This window comes from Heliangelus exortis, chromosome 1 (genome assembly GCF_036169615.1).
Source record: "Heliangelus exortis chromosome 1, bHelExo1.hap1, whole genome shotgun sequence".
In the NCBI taxonomy this organism is placed as follows: domain Eukaryota; kingdom Metazoa; phylum Chordata; class Aves; order Apodiformes; family Trochilidae; genus Heliangelus; species Heliangelus exortis.
In genome coordinates this window covers 60,987,605-61,002,278 of record NC_092422.1, presented here as the reverse complement: position 1 = coordinate 61,002,278, position 14,674 = coordinate 60,987,605, and the positions used below count along the sequence as shown (strand labels likewise).

General features: G+C 38.6%; 1 protein-coding gene across 7 annotated transcripts in view; it reads right to left on the bottom strand.

Annotated features, from left to right (window-relative positions):
* UXS1 (UDP-glucuronate decarboxylase 1) overlaps positions 1-14,674 on the bottom strand; it is a 64,332-nt gene that overhangs the window by 7,841 nt on the left and 41,817 nt on the right. For all 7 annotated transcript variants that reach the window (XM_071744661.1, XM_071744641.1, XM_071744651.1 and 4 more), the window contains 3 exons: positions 13,625-13,746; positions 5,919-6,038; positions 743-786 (listed from right to left, as the gene is read on the bottom strand). In XM_071744661.1, the coding sequence (XP_071600762.1) occupies positions 743-786; positions 5,919-6,038; positions 13,625-13,746 (286 nt within the window). The remainder of the gene's footprint in view (positions 1-742; positions 787-5,918; positions 6,039-13,624; positions 13,747-14,674) is intronic.

The following is a 14,674-nucleotide window of genomic DNA, read 5'->3' as shown; positions in this document are numbered from 1 at the left end:
TTGCCCTGGACATAAAAATCCAGATCCTTTTTATTGCAAGTTATAATCAGGAAAGAAGTGGCTACTTTGAACTGATGGGGTTTTTGTAGCATCTATCACTGCTGTTATAACATTTCCAAGCAGAGAATTATTACCAAATCCCAAGAATCCTGGCAGAGAAGTTCAGTTAGCATAAGAGAACAGAAGATTCTGAGGAGCACAGTACTTTTTTTTAAAAAAACTAATTCTGGCCTGGCCTACACTGCCAACATTAGCTATAGCAATACACCCACAACTGGTTCCCTCCCCTAGGAGGAGCCATGTGTGTGCACTGTACACACTCACCCAGATGACACACGGTGGCAGCATTGCATTAAAATACAACAAGGCCTGACAGACTGTTCAGCATTAAAAATTTACCTACCCATTACTGAGTCTGAAAGGGAAGAACATACTAATATCTCGAAGTTTTAAACCAACTTTTAAACCAGCTTTGTTTCTTGGTACTTCTAAAACCATCCATGTCTCCCTTCTGAAAGCCGACACAAAAATGAACATAATTTCTTTAATTAATACTCTCATGGCTCATGAAGATGAGCTCAAAAAAACATCACGTAAATCTAATATTTATATTTATATTTATATTTATATTTATATTTATATTTATACTTATATTTATACTTATATTTATATTTATATTGCACCTATCACCACACTGATAAACATTCTTTGGAACCACTCTGACAGTGCAAAGACAGCTTACCTGACATACTGGAAAGCTCTTGTTTGAGTTCCGGGTCCATAGACCTAAAGTCAGATGAAAATTTGAACAGTTACATAAATATAAATGTCCTCCTTAGCCCCAATTACATACTCCTCACCATTTGGGAAAAGCATCCCAAAGAGAAGCACCTGAGAGGCAAGTTCAGTATTACAGGAATGGAAAAAGATGTGCTCGAAGAACCTTTGGTAAACTATTAATTCTTTGAAAGTCTTTCTGCTTTTGGATGTGTCTCCACTAAATACAGCCCTAGGCATTTTGTTAATCAGAACTCTGCACATATAAAACATTCGTCAGACAGAGTGGTGCTTTGTCTTCTCCTGGAACACTGAAAAAGGCTGCAGCATGCACTGGGCCAGAAAAGAGCACCAAGAATTTAAAGCAAACCTCAGATTAATAAGATGTGGTTATGATGAGCAATTTTAATTTGCTCATTAACAGCAGCCAACTTCAAAGAGACCACCAAATGTTAGTGGTCTCTACAAAAACTGTCAAGAAAAATAGCATTTTAAGTGTTTAAAGCAACCAAGACAAAAAAATAAACAACAACCAAACAAAAACCCAAAAAAACCCCCGAACCACGTGGGTTTAAGTATTACTATCTGGGGAAATGGGAGGTAATTTCTAGAGGTTATGATTCCCAGAGTCACCTCTACAGAGCTGTACCAAATCTTAGGAGGGAGAAAGTAAAAAGTTTTCTCAGGTTATGCACTAGCATTTTGGAGCAACCAAGTTGGTAATTTCAAACAGACACTGAAGCATACTAAAAGTGTACATAATGACAGCAGATAGTACCTTTTTCACAGTTTAATTGTGTATAGTACTATAGTCTCTAGAACACAAATACTTGAATTTTGAAAGCTATCAGTAGCCATAACTAAGTGGTGAAAACATAAGTGGGGATGCACACATCTTACCATCAACCTGCTACAACAGCAAAGCTTTTTGAAAGGACAGAATAGAAAGCATGTTTGTCTTCCGAGTGGATAGGAAAGCCAATACAATTGGTACACGTGCCATCATCTGACATCTGGTAAATCTTCTGCTCTCTGAGGCCAATTCAGAATCAGAAGAGTTCACATTTCACAGACTCACAGAATCATCTGGGTTGGAAAGGACCTCTGAGATCACCAAGTCCAACCCTTGATCCACTGCCACTGTGGTTACCAGACCATGGCACTGAGTGCCACATCCAGTCTCTTCTTAAAAAACTCCAGGGATGGAGAATCCACCACCTCCCTGGGCAGCCCATTCCAACGCCTGATCACCCTCTCTGTAAAGAATTTTCTCCGAATATCCAACCTAAACCTCCCCTGGCAGAGCTTAAGTCCATGCCCTCTTGTCTTACTGGGAGCTACTGGGGAGAAGAGACCAACCCCCCCCCAGCTACTCCCTCCTTTCAGGGAGTTGTAGAGAGTGATGAGGTCTCCTCTGAGCCTCCTCTTCTCCAGGCTGAACAGCTCCAGCTCCCTCAGCCTCTCCTCATAGGATCTGTGCTCGAGTCCCTTCACCAGCCTGGTTGCCCTCCTTTGGACCTGCTCCAGCACCTCAATCTCCTTCCTGAACTGAGGGGCCCAGAACTGGACACAGGACTCGAGGTGTGGCCTCACCAGGGCTGAGTACAGGGGCAGAATCCCTTCCCTGCACCTGCTGGCCACGCTGTTCCTGATCCAGGCCAGGATGCCATTGGCCTTCTTGGCCACCTGGGCACACTGCTGGCTCATGTTCAGCTTCCTGTCAATCCAGACTCCCAGGTCCCTTTCTGCCTGGCTGCTCTCAGCCACTCTGTGCCCAGCCTGGAGCTCGCCATGGGGTTGTTGTGGCCAAAGTGCAGGACCCAGCACTTGGCCTTGTTGAACCTCATCCCGTTGGAATCAGCCCAACTCTCCAGTCTGTCCGGTCCCTCTGCAGAGCCCTCCGGCCTTCCAGTTCATGCACACTCAACCCAACTTAGTCTCATCTGTTAATTTGCTGATGGTGAACTCAGTTTCAACAAGCACTGGGTCAGACGAGGGGTTGAAGAGTTTACCCAATACCTGATTCTGAGAGGAATGCTCCAGGAAAGCATGTGACAGCCTGATGGACTCCCAAAGCAAACAGGAAGAAGATTCTATGTATATATACAGGGCTTCCTCATTTTGTTTCCTTTTAGCTTGTGAGAAAAGTTTTACAGCACTAAGTCATTTGTGCAAGATTTCTGCAAAGCCACCTTCCCCACCTGCAGATGGTGGCTGGAAAACACAATGTAGCTTCCTCCTCTCAATTTCTCCTAACAAACCCTTCATTTACAATAATACAAAGCAACAATTGGCATGTTTGCATAGGCTGGAATTTCTTCAAACTAAAGAGACTGTTTCCTCAAGACATCATGTACTCCAATTGAAAAGCTACTTTGAACCAAGATATTGAATACATTCAGTTTCTGAAAAGGTCAACACTGGGTATTCCTGTTGGCCAATTTTGTGATGACACAAGGGCAACATTTCTTTTTTGTCTCAAATACTGCTTTATTGCTGATAATTCATTTCATTTGACCTGGTCAACTAAACAACTCTCCCCATAGACCTTATCTCATATTCAATAATTTTCAGTGTCAGACAGTTATTCCCTACGAAACAGTAATGTCAGGCAAAATGTTCTACTTTATCCTCTGTTACATTCTTGGTAAAATCTATACAGCATGGAAGCTACAAAAATAATAATGATAAAAATCCCTAAAACTTTCAGTATTCCCTCCCACAGAACAACACTGACTCCAGATTTATCTTATTGAAGCTCTGAAATATCCCATGGACTGTATGCTTTAAGACAAGATAACTGCTTCATGTTCAGCGAGGCTTCATGAAATTTCCACTTAATGGTCTCACTCTGTTCTTGTTATAAAAATTTACAGCACTACTTTCAATAACACTTGAGAAACTAGGAATAAATGAAAAAAACTTCTGAGAGGCCAAAGACAGCAATAGCTCCCTACATGCATTGGAGAAACAATTTGCAAAACAGAATGACTTTCTGATCCTCTGTAGGCTAGATAAACTTTCCAAGCAGCACTTGGAAGCTCAGATTTTATGCCCCAGGATGCCAACCTGGGAACACACAATCCTGACAAATTTGTATACGGTTACACTCTTGTGTTGATACAACCAAGTCCTACAAGGACCTAAAGTGTCAAAGCAAGAAGCTTTGTCTTCTTGCCTGCTTTTATTTGCTTACTGTCTCGCAGTAAACAGAACCAGCCTCAACCTGCAGCTTTGGGGAGATGCCAAGGTAAGAAAATTAAACTTCTGCAGGAATCTGAGTGCCATCTGCAGTCTTAAGACTGACTGGTATGACCCATTAAATGTCGTATGTCCAAATAAACACTGGCCATTAAATCACTGTCAGCATCAACAATTAACTGGGGAAAAAGCAAATCTTTAGAAGATGAAGTGAACTCAGCATTCAAATTACTACATGCTTGTTACTCTGAAATAACCACAAGCCTAAACCAGAAATATAGCATCAGCAAGCAAAAACAGAGTATCCAAGATGCATCACTGACACATTAAAAAATAACAACAAATTGCCTAAGTCAAGGATCACTGGTAAACAGAGAGCAAGTAAGCAAATCCTGACCTCCAGAGAAGACCAAACTTTCAAAAATCCTCAGTGTACTTCAGTCAGGTAACGTGCATTACTTTGCAAAATATACAGAGTTTAAGCGTTTTTAATTTTATTTTAAGAGTTGTAGATTTCACACTGTCAGTAAGGCAGTGTCCATTACCCAAGTTTTGCAACAGGTAGCCATATTTTGGCTATTATTTTAAAAAAATTTAAAGCTAGGGAAGGTCTCAGAGGAGACTGAGCTTCATCTTGTCTGGGCATGACTTATTCCCTTTTTCTTCAATGCTCTGTACAGTTTCAGATTTCGCTCTATCAGAATCATGGTAGTGGGAATTGCCATAAAATTTTCATACTTTTTCTCCTAGGCTTGTCTGCTCCTTCCTAGAGGAATTCTTGTCTGAACTCTGGATTTTACAGTCTCCAGTAGAAGGACTGCTGTCTCAATCTCAAGATAGTTACCTCAAGGAGGTAGTTAGCAACATTTTTAGTTATTTAACAGAAGCCACTGAGTGATATTGATAGTTGGACTCAATGATCTTGAAGGTCCTTTCCAGCCATGACGATTCCATATCCTGGCACTTTTCTAACCTTGGGAAAATTAGTACATACTTGTATGAAATTTCTGTTTGTGTCACATTAACTCTAAACATTTACATGAGCTCATAACTGATCTCAGATTCCAAACTGCTTCCCCCTGTTTCAGTATGCCTCATTTGTTTTACATATCCTTATTATTTTCTAACAATAAAGTACACAGGATCAGAGCATAGGACAGGCATCTTCTCTATTGCTAAATTACCAGCAGCATCTTTTACCATAGTATTAGCCTGTCCCAAATAATGCTGTGACATTGCTTAAGCATTATCAAGAGCCAAGGACAATTCACACCAACCAATCTGGATATGGCAATTTGTTTTGGCAGGAAAATTAGCTGCATAGATATTTGCAAGTGGTCACAAAAAACAATCCTAGCTGGTTTTACTTACTACTATGCAGTACAGCCTGGAATGTTACATTAATGCTACATTATACATGGAAAATTTAGGCTGATCTCCAAGCTTGCAAAAAGACATTTAGATGCCTTAAATTCCAGAAAGGAATTTTTGAACTTCTGAGTAAGTTCCTCAACATGAGTAAGTAGGCTTTAAAAAGGTTTAAAGACTGGACTGGATGATCTTACAGGTCTTTTCTAACCTGAACAATTTACAGATTCTAAGACTCTCTAAGTACCAACACATGATTCTGCGAGCCTTGTCACACCCTGAGCCCATAAAGAGTTATGACAGAGACCCAAGTTCAGGATGAAAATTCAAGTTCAGGATGATCACAACTGTTTCTTTCTGGGAAAGGAACATCATTAACATTAACAGAACAGATCTTTGGATGTATAATTCCATACATTTGAGCCTGACATACTAAAAAAAGACTAGATATTTAGAGCAGAGAGGGTTGAGAAAAACCTCAGTATTTTCTAAAATCCATCCTCTTTCTTAGCACATGAGGACAAAATATAGAGATGAACAGTTCTTCACATCACTAAGAGGCCATTACTTACTGTTAGTGGTTCTCCCTGGAGAGCTTGTAGAATAAAATTACTGACAACTCTACCATCATTCATATGCATTCGAGGACCAAAGGTATTGAATATTCTGGCAACCCTCACTTCAACTCCTTCCTGTAGGCAAAGAAAAAACAATTGTTATTACCTTAATAAGAGTGTCTTTCTTCCTAGAAGTGCAACTTAACTCTCCCCTGTCCAAGTTTTCTTAAGAATGCCTCTCACAGCTTTAACGAGCATTGTTTTCTCACCATGAAATACTTCTAACCTCTCCTCAACTCTACTGAAAACTGTAGTGCAAGGTACTTTATACTAGTTCTCAGTATTTGTAATGCAAATTCTAAAGCAGATCAGCTAGAACAGCTGATGATTTCTGCATATGCATATTTTTCCAACGAGAACTTTAAGTGGTGGAGGCAAAAAACAACATTGAGCAGACAGTGTGTGCTTGCAGCCCCAGTGTTTCCCGGGAAGCACCAAAAAAAGAATGTCCAGCAGGTCAAGGGAGGTGATTCTCCCCCTGTCCTCTGCTCTCAGGAGACCCCTCCTGGAGTCCAGTTCTCAGGCTCCCAGCATAAGAAGGCCATGGAAGTGTTGAAGCAAGTTCAGAGGAGGGTCATGAAGACAATCAGAGGGCTGGAGCACCTCTCCTATGGAGACAGGCTGAGAGATTTGGGTTTTTGCAAGGGCATGTAGCAGTGGGACAAGGGAGAAGAGTTTCAGAGTTAAAGAGGGTAGATTTAGACTGGGCATTAGGAAGAAATTATTTTCTATGAGTGTGGTGAGACACTGGCACAGGCTGCCCAGAGGCACAGGCTGCTGTAGATACCCCCCATCCCTGGAAATGTTCAAGGACAGGTTGAATGGAGCTTTGAGTAACCTGGTCTGTGAGAGGTGTCCCTGCAAGGGGGTTGGAACTAGACAATCTTGAAGGCTACTTATAACCCAAACCATTCTATGACCTAGGAAAGCTTTTCCTTGCAGCCTACTGCTTAGAAAAATCTATTTTTTTTCAGCTGAATTTTCAGTTGTGCCTGTAAGATTGGGATCTATTTTCTCAAAAACACCCCAACATGTTCCAGAGACAAAGACATTTTGGAGCCAGTAATATTTTCCTGAGTCTCCTTTCACCATTTCGTGGACATCTCCTTTGAAGTGATCCTTTTTGCATGTTGAGTAACTCTCTACTTTTTGTATTAAATGCCTAGAATACTTTGAGTACACTCCTACTACATACTGACACTCTAACTATCAACAACAATATATTAATTATGAATGACTATTTCCACTGTACTCCCACCAACAAAGCCAGTTACTTCCTTAGATTTGTAGCAGTAAGTCACGTAAAATATTTTACTATATCCTAGAGAAAGGTGAAAAAGTTCTTTGTCCCAGATTTGTACTGCTAAACAAATGAGAGCTTGAGACTAATCCTTGACATTGAGATCAAATGTGATCGAGTGGCTTCTGTCCTCATGGTTTAAGACTATGTCTTTCTCTAGCAGATTAATCAGGGAGAGAAGTTTCTTAGGCAATCAAAAAAAAGAGCCTGGGAGCAAGCCAATGAAATACAGCATTGGGAGGTATCAATATTGTTCAGTTCACTCTATTATTTACCAGTATGGACATGTACAGAGGCTGTGCCTATACAGATAGAGATGGAAGACAGAAAAGTTGCACGATAGATTAGTATGGCTTATGGAGATATTTCCTCTGAATAAATACTCAGACTATTCTATAGCTGTCAGTAAACAAGCAGCATTAGTTATCCAGTCTCCCTTGCAAAATAAACTTGTCCATTATCTTCTGCCACTTAGTTCTAGATATCCCTGCTTGGGAAGTATCATGGTATCAAGGACCATAACATCTTAATTTAAAAACACATATTGTAGTTTTGTAAGATTTTAAACAAAACATATCTCCTTGTATTGACTGTCCAGAAAACAGATCAATACAGAATATAGCTCAAATGTCAAGAGGTTCTTTTAACTGAGCAGCTGAAATATGCTGTGTCTGTAATATATAAGGGTATCAGGCAAGCCTGTCTTACTAACTGTGCTTCCTTCTTTTTTTTCTGTGGATCTATGGGAACAGCAAGCAAGAATTATACCTGCCTGTTTTATCAAGTCAGGAAAAGGAAAGTCATAATTGTCTGCTCTCCAGCAGACAACTGGATTCACCAACAAAACAACAGATCCGCCAGGGAAAGCTCAAACAGTTGCTTGGGTATCACTGTAATCTGACAGAAGTCTTTATTAATGTTTCAGCTAAAATTACTAAGATTGTTGCCTGCATGCCTTGTTTTATTAGTCACTTTCTTACTGATTCATATTCTTTTATACGTGTTTCAGAGATCATTAACTTACATTTTTTTCCTAAAACCCTGAATTGTAATCACAGCAATATGTTTAAGGTACAATACTCAACACTCAGGCTTGATCCAAGGTATTTTACTGTCTATTGTATAAACAAAACGAGATCAATTCCTGGTTTTTAACAGCGTTTTACAACTGTTTTGCAAGAACAGTAATGCTGAGACCTGAATTTCACAAGAAGTAATGCTCCTAAGCAAACTAGGAATGACAGTCACAATCAGCTGACCCTGCTTTTCAGCATATTGCCAGTCCCTGAACACACAGCAGGCACAGCTCCAGTACTCTTATCTTATGGCTGGAATATCACCATGCTTATAGCTTCACACTTCCCAGGACAGATAAGGTACAGCATCTCCCTTGGAGGGCTCTTCAGACCATTATTTCTGCCTCCCTGCTCAAAGTGTGTCCTGTTTTTTCTAGCACTTTCCTCAGCCTGCATACCTCTGTTATGTATAGTACATGGCCAATGTAAACAGCCAGGGGCCTGTTCCACCAGCACTTGGACAGGAGACATTGCCAGTGGAAGGGGAAGCGTTTGTACCCCCTTCAGTGCACCTAGACCTTTAAAAAAAAAAAAGGCAGGATGAAAATCCTGCTGGGATTTTAACTTCAGGATCTTACAGCACAACAAGGCTTCTGGGCAGGAGGCAGCAAATAACGTAACCAGTGCAATAATTCTAATTATTGAGAGCTGTATCACAGTTTCCAGTCAATTTCCAGTACAGGTCAGAAATACACGCAGGCAAAAAACTATATATACTTCAAACAACTTAATTTTAGTCATCTCTATAACAGACTTCTGCAGAGTTATATTCATGAATTATTGTAACAATTACAGTTAAGAGGTGAAATAAAGTGCCTTAATGAATGCCTTTAGAGGAACAGTGGCTTTGTGAGGAGGATGCATAGTACAGCCAAAAATAAGAGAAGTAACAAACTGAAAAGAACATCAGAAAAACCCACACTTTTTGCATAAAAAAATGAATGCTGAAATGGATATAGTCTTATTCAAATGATGACTGAACTTACTGAAGTGAATCAAACCCCAAAAAAGTTTTAAGTCTTCAAACTTCAAAATTCAATTTGCACAATTTTGCAGCAATATCAAAAAGAACTAAGCTCTCCAACTACCTGAGAGAAATCAGAAGATGGGATTTTTTACAGCACAGCCAGGAAAGAAAAAAAAGAAATAGAGCACAGAGACTATGGAAAGTATTCAGACTTTTCTTGAGAAATTGCCTGGATTCTTTTAGTCTAGAGCTTTGATGCTCATTGATATACAGTCCTCTAACTTTGTCTATCGTATAAGGTTATTTTGCAATTTTTAACAGCAGAGATACCAGAGCATTAGCAAAACCATTATGACTGAATATGCTTTTTTTTCCTCCTTTATTTTCATATAATTTGGAAAAGGCATTGTTCCACTGATAAAATAAAACCTATTACATCCATGCTATGTTCACATTATGAAGTTCTGATGACTCAGATAAATCAATAATGCAATTTAGAAACAGATATTAAGGAATGAAAGTTTCATTTACAGAGGTGCTCCTAGTACTAACAACTCAGTGAAGCAACAGGTTGCATTTTTATAACACTGCCTCAGTTACTGTTGTGTTCTTCCCTTTTCACCTCATTTCTTCCAACTGAATGTGAACAACTGAACAACTGACAGCTTTGAAAAATTATATGCCACTTCTGCATTTGTACAGAACCATACGGAATGCTCTGGTTTGCCTCTAACAACTCACTAGAAAATGTGCAGATCCATTAAACCAACTGCACAGAGAATGCAGACCAGCAGGTTTTAGAAAATGACAAGAGTATAAGAAGGACTGTACAACGGTACCTGAACCAAGCCAGTTTCAAAAGCTTAGCATAATTTAATCTCTACATTATTCTCATTTGCAAGACAACTTTATTGAATTATCTGGAAGGAATTTTATCTGTGGTTTCTCTTTTCCCAAGTGTAAAAAGCCTATCTGTGAGCCATGCAGTTAACCAAGATAAAACTGACTAACACTACTTGAAATTTTGAAAGGAACCACCACATTTATTGAGAATATTAAAATAACTCTGAGTGTGTGACCCCTCAGAGTTTGCAGAGGAAAGGAACTGTGGATGATTTTTAAATATTATTTCTGAATGTCACTGACTTGGTATATAGTAATTCAGATGAGACACTAGTTGCAGTGCTGACATGTCAGGGGTGTCAATGCCCTCTCAGCCAGCAGGGAGAGAGGCTGCAGCATCTCAACTTTACCTTACATGCAGTGCCCAGGGGGGCTGACTGCCTGTAGCATCTTAAAGACTCACCTCTCCAACCTTTACCTCAGTAATATTCCTGGATGTGAAACTCTCCTGCATGGCTTCTAAAATGCTAAGGGATCCATGGCAACATTTAGCACTACAATTCTGCTTTTCCTACATCCAACAGTAACCACCATCTTTCCCATCAGCATGTTGTCTGAGCTTTGAACTGAGGAGGTGCAATGCGTCCTCTTTCTTCCTGTGCTGCCAGAACCACAAACAATTCAATTCCATTCTTCCAGTAAAAACATAAATTCTGCATCTTTTCTTGAGCAAACTGCTAAGCAAACTTCATGTGACAGTGCCAAAAGAGTGGGCTGCATACTTAAAAATAATCTATATTATGTATCAGGGCAGATAACAACAAGCAACAATTAGAGAATACAGAATAAACTCCCAACAGACATTCAAGCAAACTACTTTAATTTAATACAGGTATTTGTTTTCTATCTAATAACCCAGTAACTATCTGGTTATTCACTATTCAATGCCTTTTCAGTTGCAATTCAATCAGCAGCCTTCATTACTCCTACATTTTACATCAAGGCTTTTTATGATTACTGAAGCAAGCTCAATTTGTGAATTAAAGATTAGGGGAAAAGAACAAGTTACTGTAAAACAAAATCAGCCTCGTGCTGCAATTGCAATGAATATTTGACAAACTGCAAAATCATTTTGCAGGTGTTATTCTCTCACATTAATAAAAAAAAAGTCACCTCTAAAATGCTTTTTTCTGTTACTTCAGATTTTTTGGCATCTTGAGTCTTCACAGTCCTGGTTAGAGAACATTCTATAATGCAGAGCAAAACAATTGTCTGCCTAAAGGTTATACTTAATATTTATGATACCTCAGTTGACTCCTATTTGCTTATGAAAGGAATACACTGGAATTCTTTATTTGAAAATCTAAGCTCTTCTTAGGCAATTTGAAATGATAGCTCATTTGCCACCACTAAAGCTTGCAGAGTCACACAGGTCGTATGAAAAAAAAAAAAAGGATGAAGAAGGTGAGTGCTACTTGGACTCTGATAAGGAAGCATTTCTGGGCTTGTTTAAATACAGCAGTGATAAAGAGAAGACAAAGTCAAGAAATTTTTTATCTACAGGGTCAAAAGGAGTGAACAAAACAACACTGCCAGCAGTAAAAAGTGGACCAAAAAGTGGACCAAAAGGCTCTTGGTCAGGACAGGCTACTGAGGAACTCTGACAGCTGCAAATTGTGAGTTGTCTATGGCCAAATTCAAGAACTGTTTGCTCTAATTCAACTGCCCTGCCAGCAAGCATAATGTAGAAGTTAATTTTTATTTTATATTTTTTTGAAACATGATTAGGTATTTAAGGTGGTATTCAAAATATTTTGAATATTTCCACTATGATGGAAATATTCAAAAGAAATGACAAAACAATATAGAAATAAGTTTTCCTGTTTCTTCTTTTACTGTAGCTGGTAAGATTATGGAAATATTTTAGCTTTAAATCCTATAATTCCAATTACTTTGGGCTGGGTTACTCTTGTTTGAAAACATCTTAAAAGCACAGCTTTTATTTTCATAGCAGAAGTCAGACCTTTCCACGAGATAATGTTTTTTCTTCTACTAATAGTGTGTTATTTAACCTCTGAAAAAAACCCCAGCTCTGCAGTGCTCCAATATGAACCTGAATGTGGTAAAAGCTTGGGCAGACTTCACTAGACCATAATAAAGTACAAGAAATATCTCAGAGAGCTGCCCCTACTACGCATTTCCATCATGAGTTTCCACTTAATGCATGTGTGCACTGCAGTTCCACCTTACAAATCTTCACTATCTTTTGTTAAGATAACATAAAATTTATGAGATAGTATTATCATAACTCATGCTGTGGCTTTAAGATACAGCTCATGATTTTAAAAATTACCTACAGTCTTGCCATTCTAAAATAATAGTGCAGTGTGTACCACAGACTTGCAAAAAATTCAACACCCTATAACACAACAACTTCTCATAAAAACTTCAACATTCATCTGTGAATGGATTTCTAGACCCACAAGGGATATTTTGCTACAGTGAAGTACAGAAGACATCTTCCTGAACAAGATTTGTACCTTAAATGATTTTAAAGAGAACAAAAAGAGACACACATCTCTGCTGCCTCCTCTGTCTGGCAAGAGGAGACAAGAGAAAATTAATAGAACCTCTGAACTAAAATACTGTACTGACAGTCTTACCATTTAAGTTTAATTTTGTTTTGAAAGCCTTTAACATTTTATTACTTAAAGATTTATGATTCTACAGAATGTACCTTTGATTGATTTACACCTTTGTATATGAAGGTCATTAACACCAAGAAACAATGATACATTTTTTTTATATCATCCCACACTTTCTAATCACACAGCCTCCCAGAGAATAGCTGAACAGCAATTAACTGAGGTAAGATTCAGATGCAAATAGAGAGTAGATACTGGGTTAGTTTATCATTAGTATCTACTTAGCTAAGTATTAGTATCTTTCATCAAGGTCTGTATCTACACCCACGTAATTTTAAAGCCTTTCTGAAGTGTTTTAAAATACATCGTTCCTAGATGGGTACTCATTAAAGAACTTCTTCATTTTTACCTGTATGTTCTGATTTCAGTTATGTTCATTTCACATTTATCAGTACTGGCCCTATTCAACAAAGCACTTGGAAGCACAGGACCAACTTAGAGCGATGTTACTATCTGGCTCCCAAATTATTAAGATCACCACAGACTGGTCTAAGAACTGTTTACAATACTGAAAGAAATAATATGTCAAGAAGAAGAGAGCCCATTTTCTTGAAGTACACTGCTCATCTAAAAAAACCCACAACAGATGGGAGCAATAAAACTTTTGATTAAAGAAAACAGATTTCACAGCTCCAGCAGGAATGCTTAACTCAAGCCATTCTCTTTTCTGCTCCTATCCACAAATTCACATTATTTCATTTTTGCCACCACATTTGCCTTTCATAAATCCACTGTACATAAATCCACTGTATCTGATACAAGTTTAATACCTGCTTCATGTATGCATAGCACATGGTCTCTGCAACCCTCTTTCCTTCATCATAGCAGGCTCTTGGACCTATTGGATTCACATGGCCCCAGTAATCCTCATTTTGAGGGTGAACTTCAGGATCTAAGGGGAAAAAAACCAAAACCTTAAATGATCCTTTATCAAAAAGGTGACTAAATATAATGAATATATCAGGAGATCACTGGTGCTAGGTACAGTTTAACAGCTTTTCTCAGAACTATGCATTTAAAAGATACCAAGTTTCAACACTATTCCTTAGAAGTATATTCACTAGAACATTTAAAATGACATTTACAGCAGGTGAGAGGCTCTAGGTAAGACACCTGAGACCTCAGGTAAGACAATTGAGTACAAGCAAAAAACAGACACCATCTGCTTTCCCCTGAAGGAGTGAGTGAACAGAGGATTAAATTCAGCTCTTCTCTGCAAAGACAGTCTACCTTAAGGGAACACATAAGACTCTAATCTAATGTAATTCAGAGGAGATATTATAGGTTACATAGGCAGCACTTTTTACTGCATTTGGAAAAAATGTAAATCATCTGCAAGTTTTGTAAAACTAAGAAACAATGAAAGAAAAATGAACATAATTAAGAAATACTGTTTTTCTTAAAGAGGAAAGTAGAGTGCTGGACCAAAATGTACTTGCTATGTTTCTTGTTTTATCCTAAGAATTTTTATTATCACTGGCACAATCAGGTTAGAAAATCTCTTGCTTTGATCCAGTACAAATGTACTTCATGATTACAGAATAAACCAACCAAAAAAAGAAAAATCTAGGAAGCTGAGTGTGCAGGTACCAGTGTGTTTCCTCTATAGGCTTGAAGCAATACCATCACTTGGTTACCTTTCTCCACTTTGCCAAGCTGTGCTGATTATCCTCACAGCTCCAAGTTTTCTGATTAACCCTTTCAGTTTTTATGCTGCTCACTGACATGACTACAGATCAGTTCCTTCCCAATCAGCCACAGAGCAATGACAAATGCAGAGGCTTTTCATGACTACAAAAGCCTATAGGATTCTTAAAAGA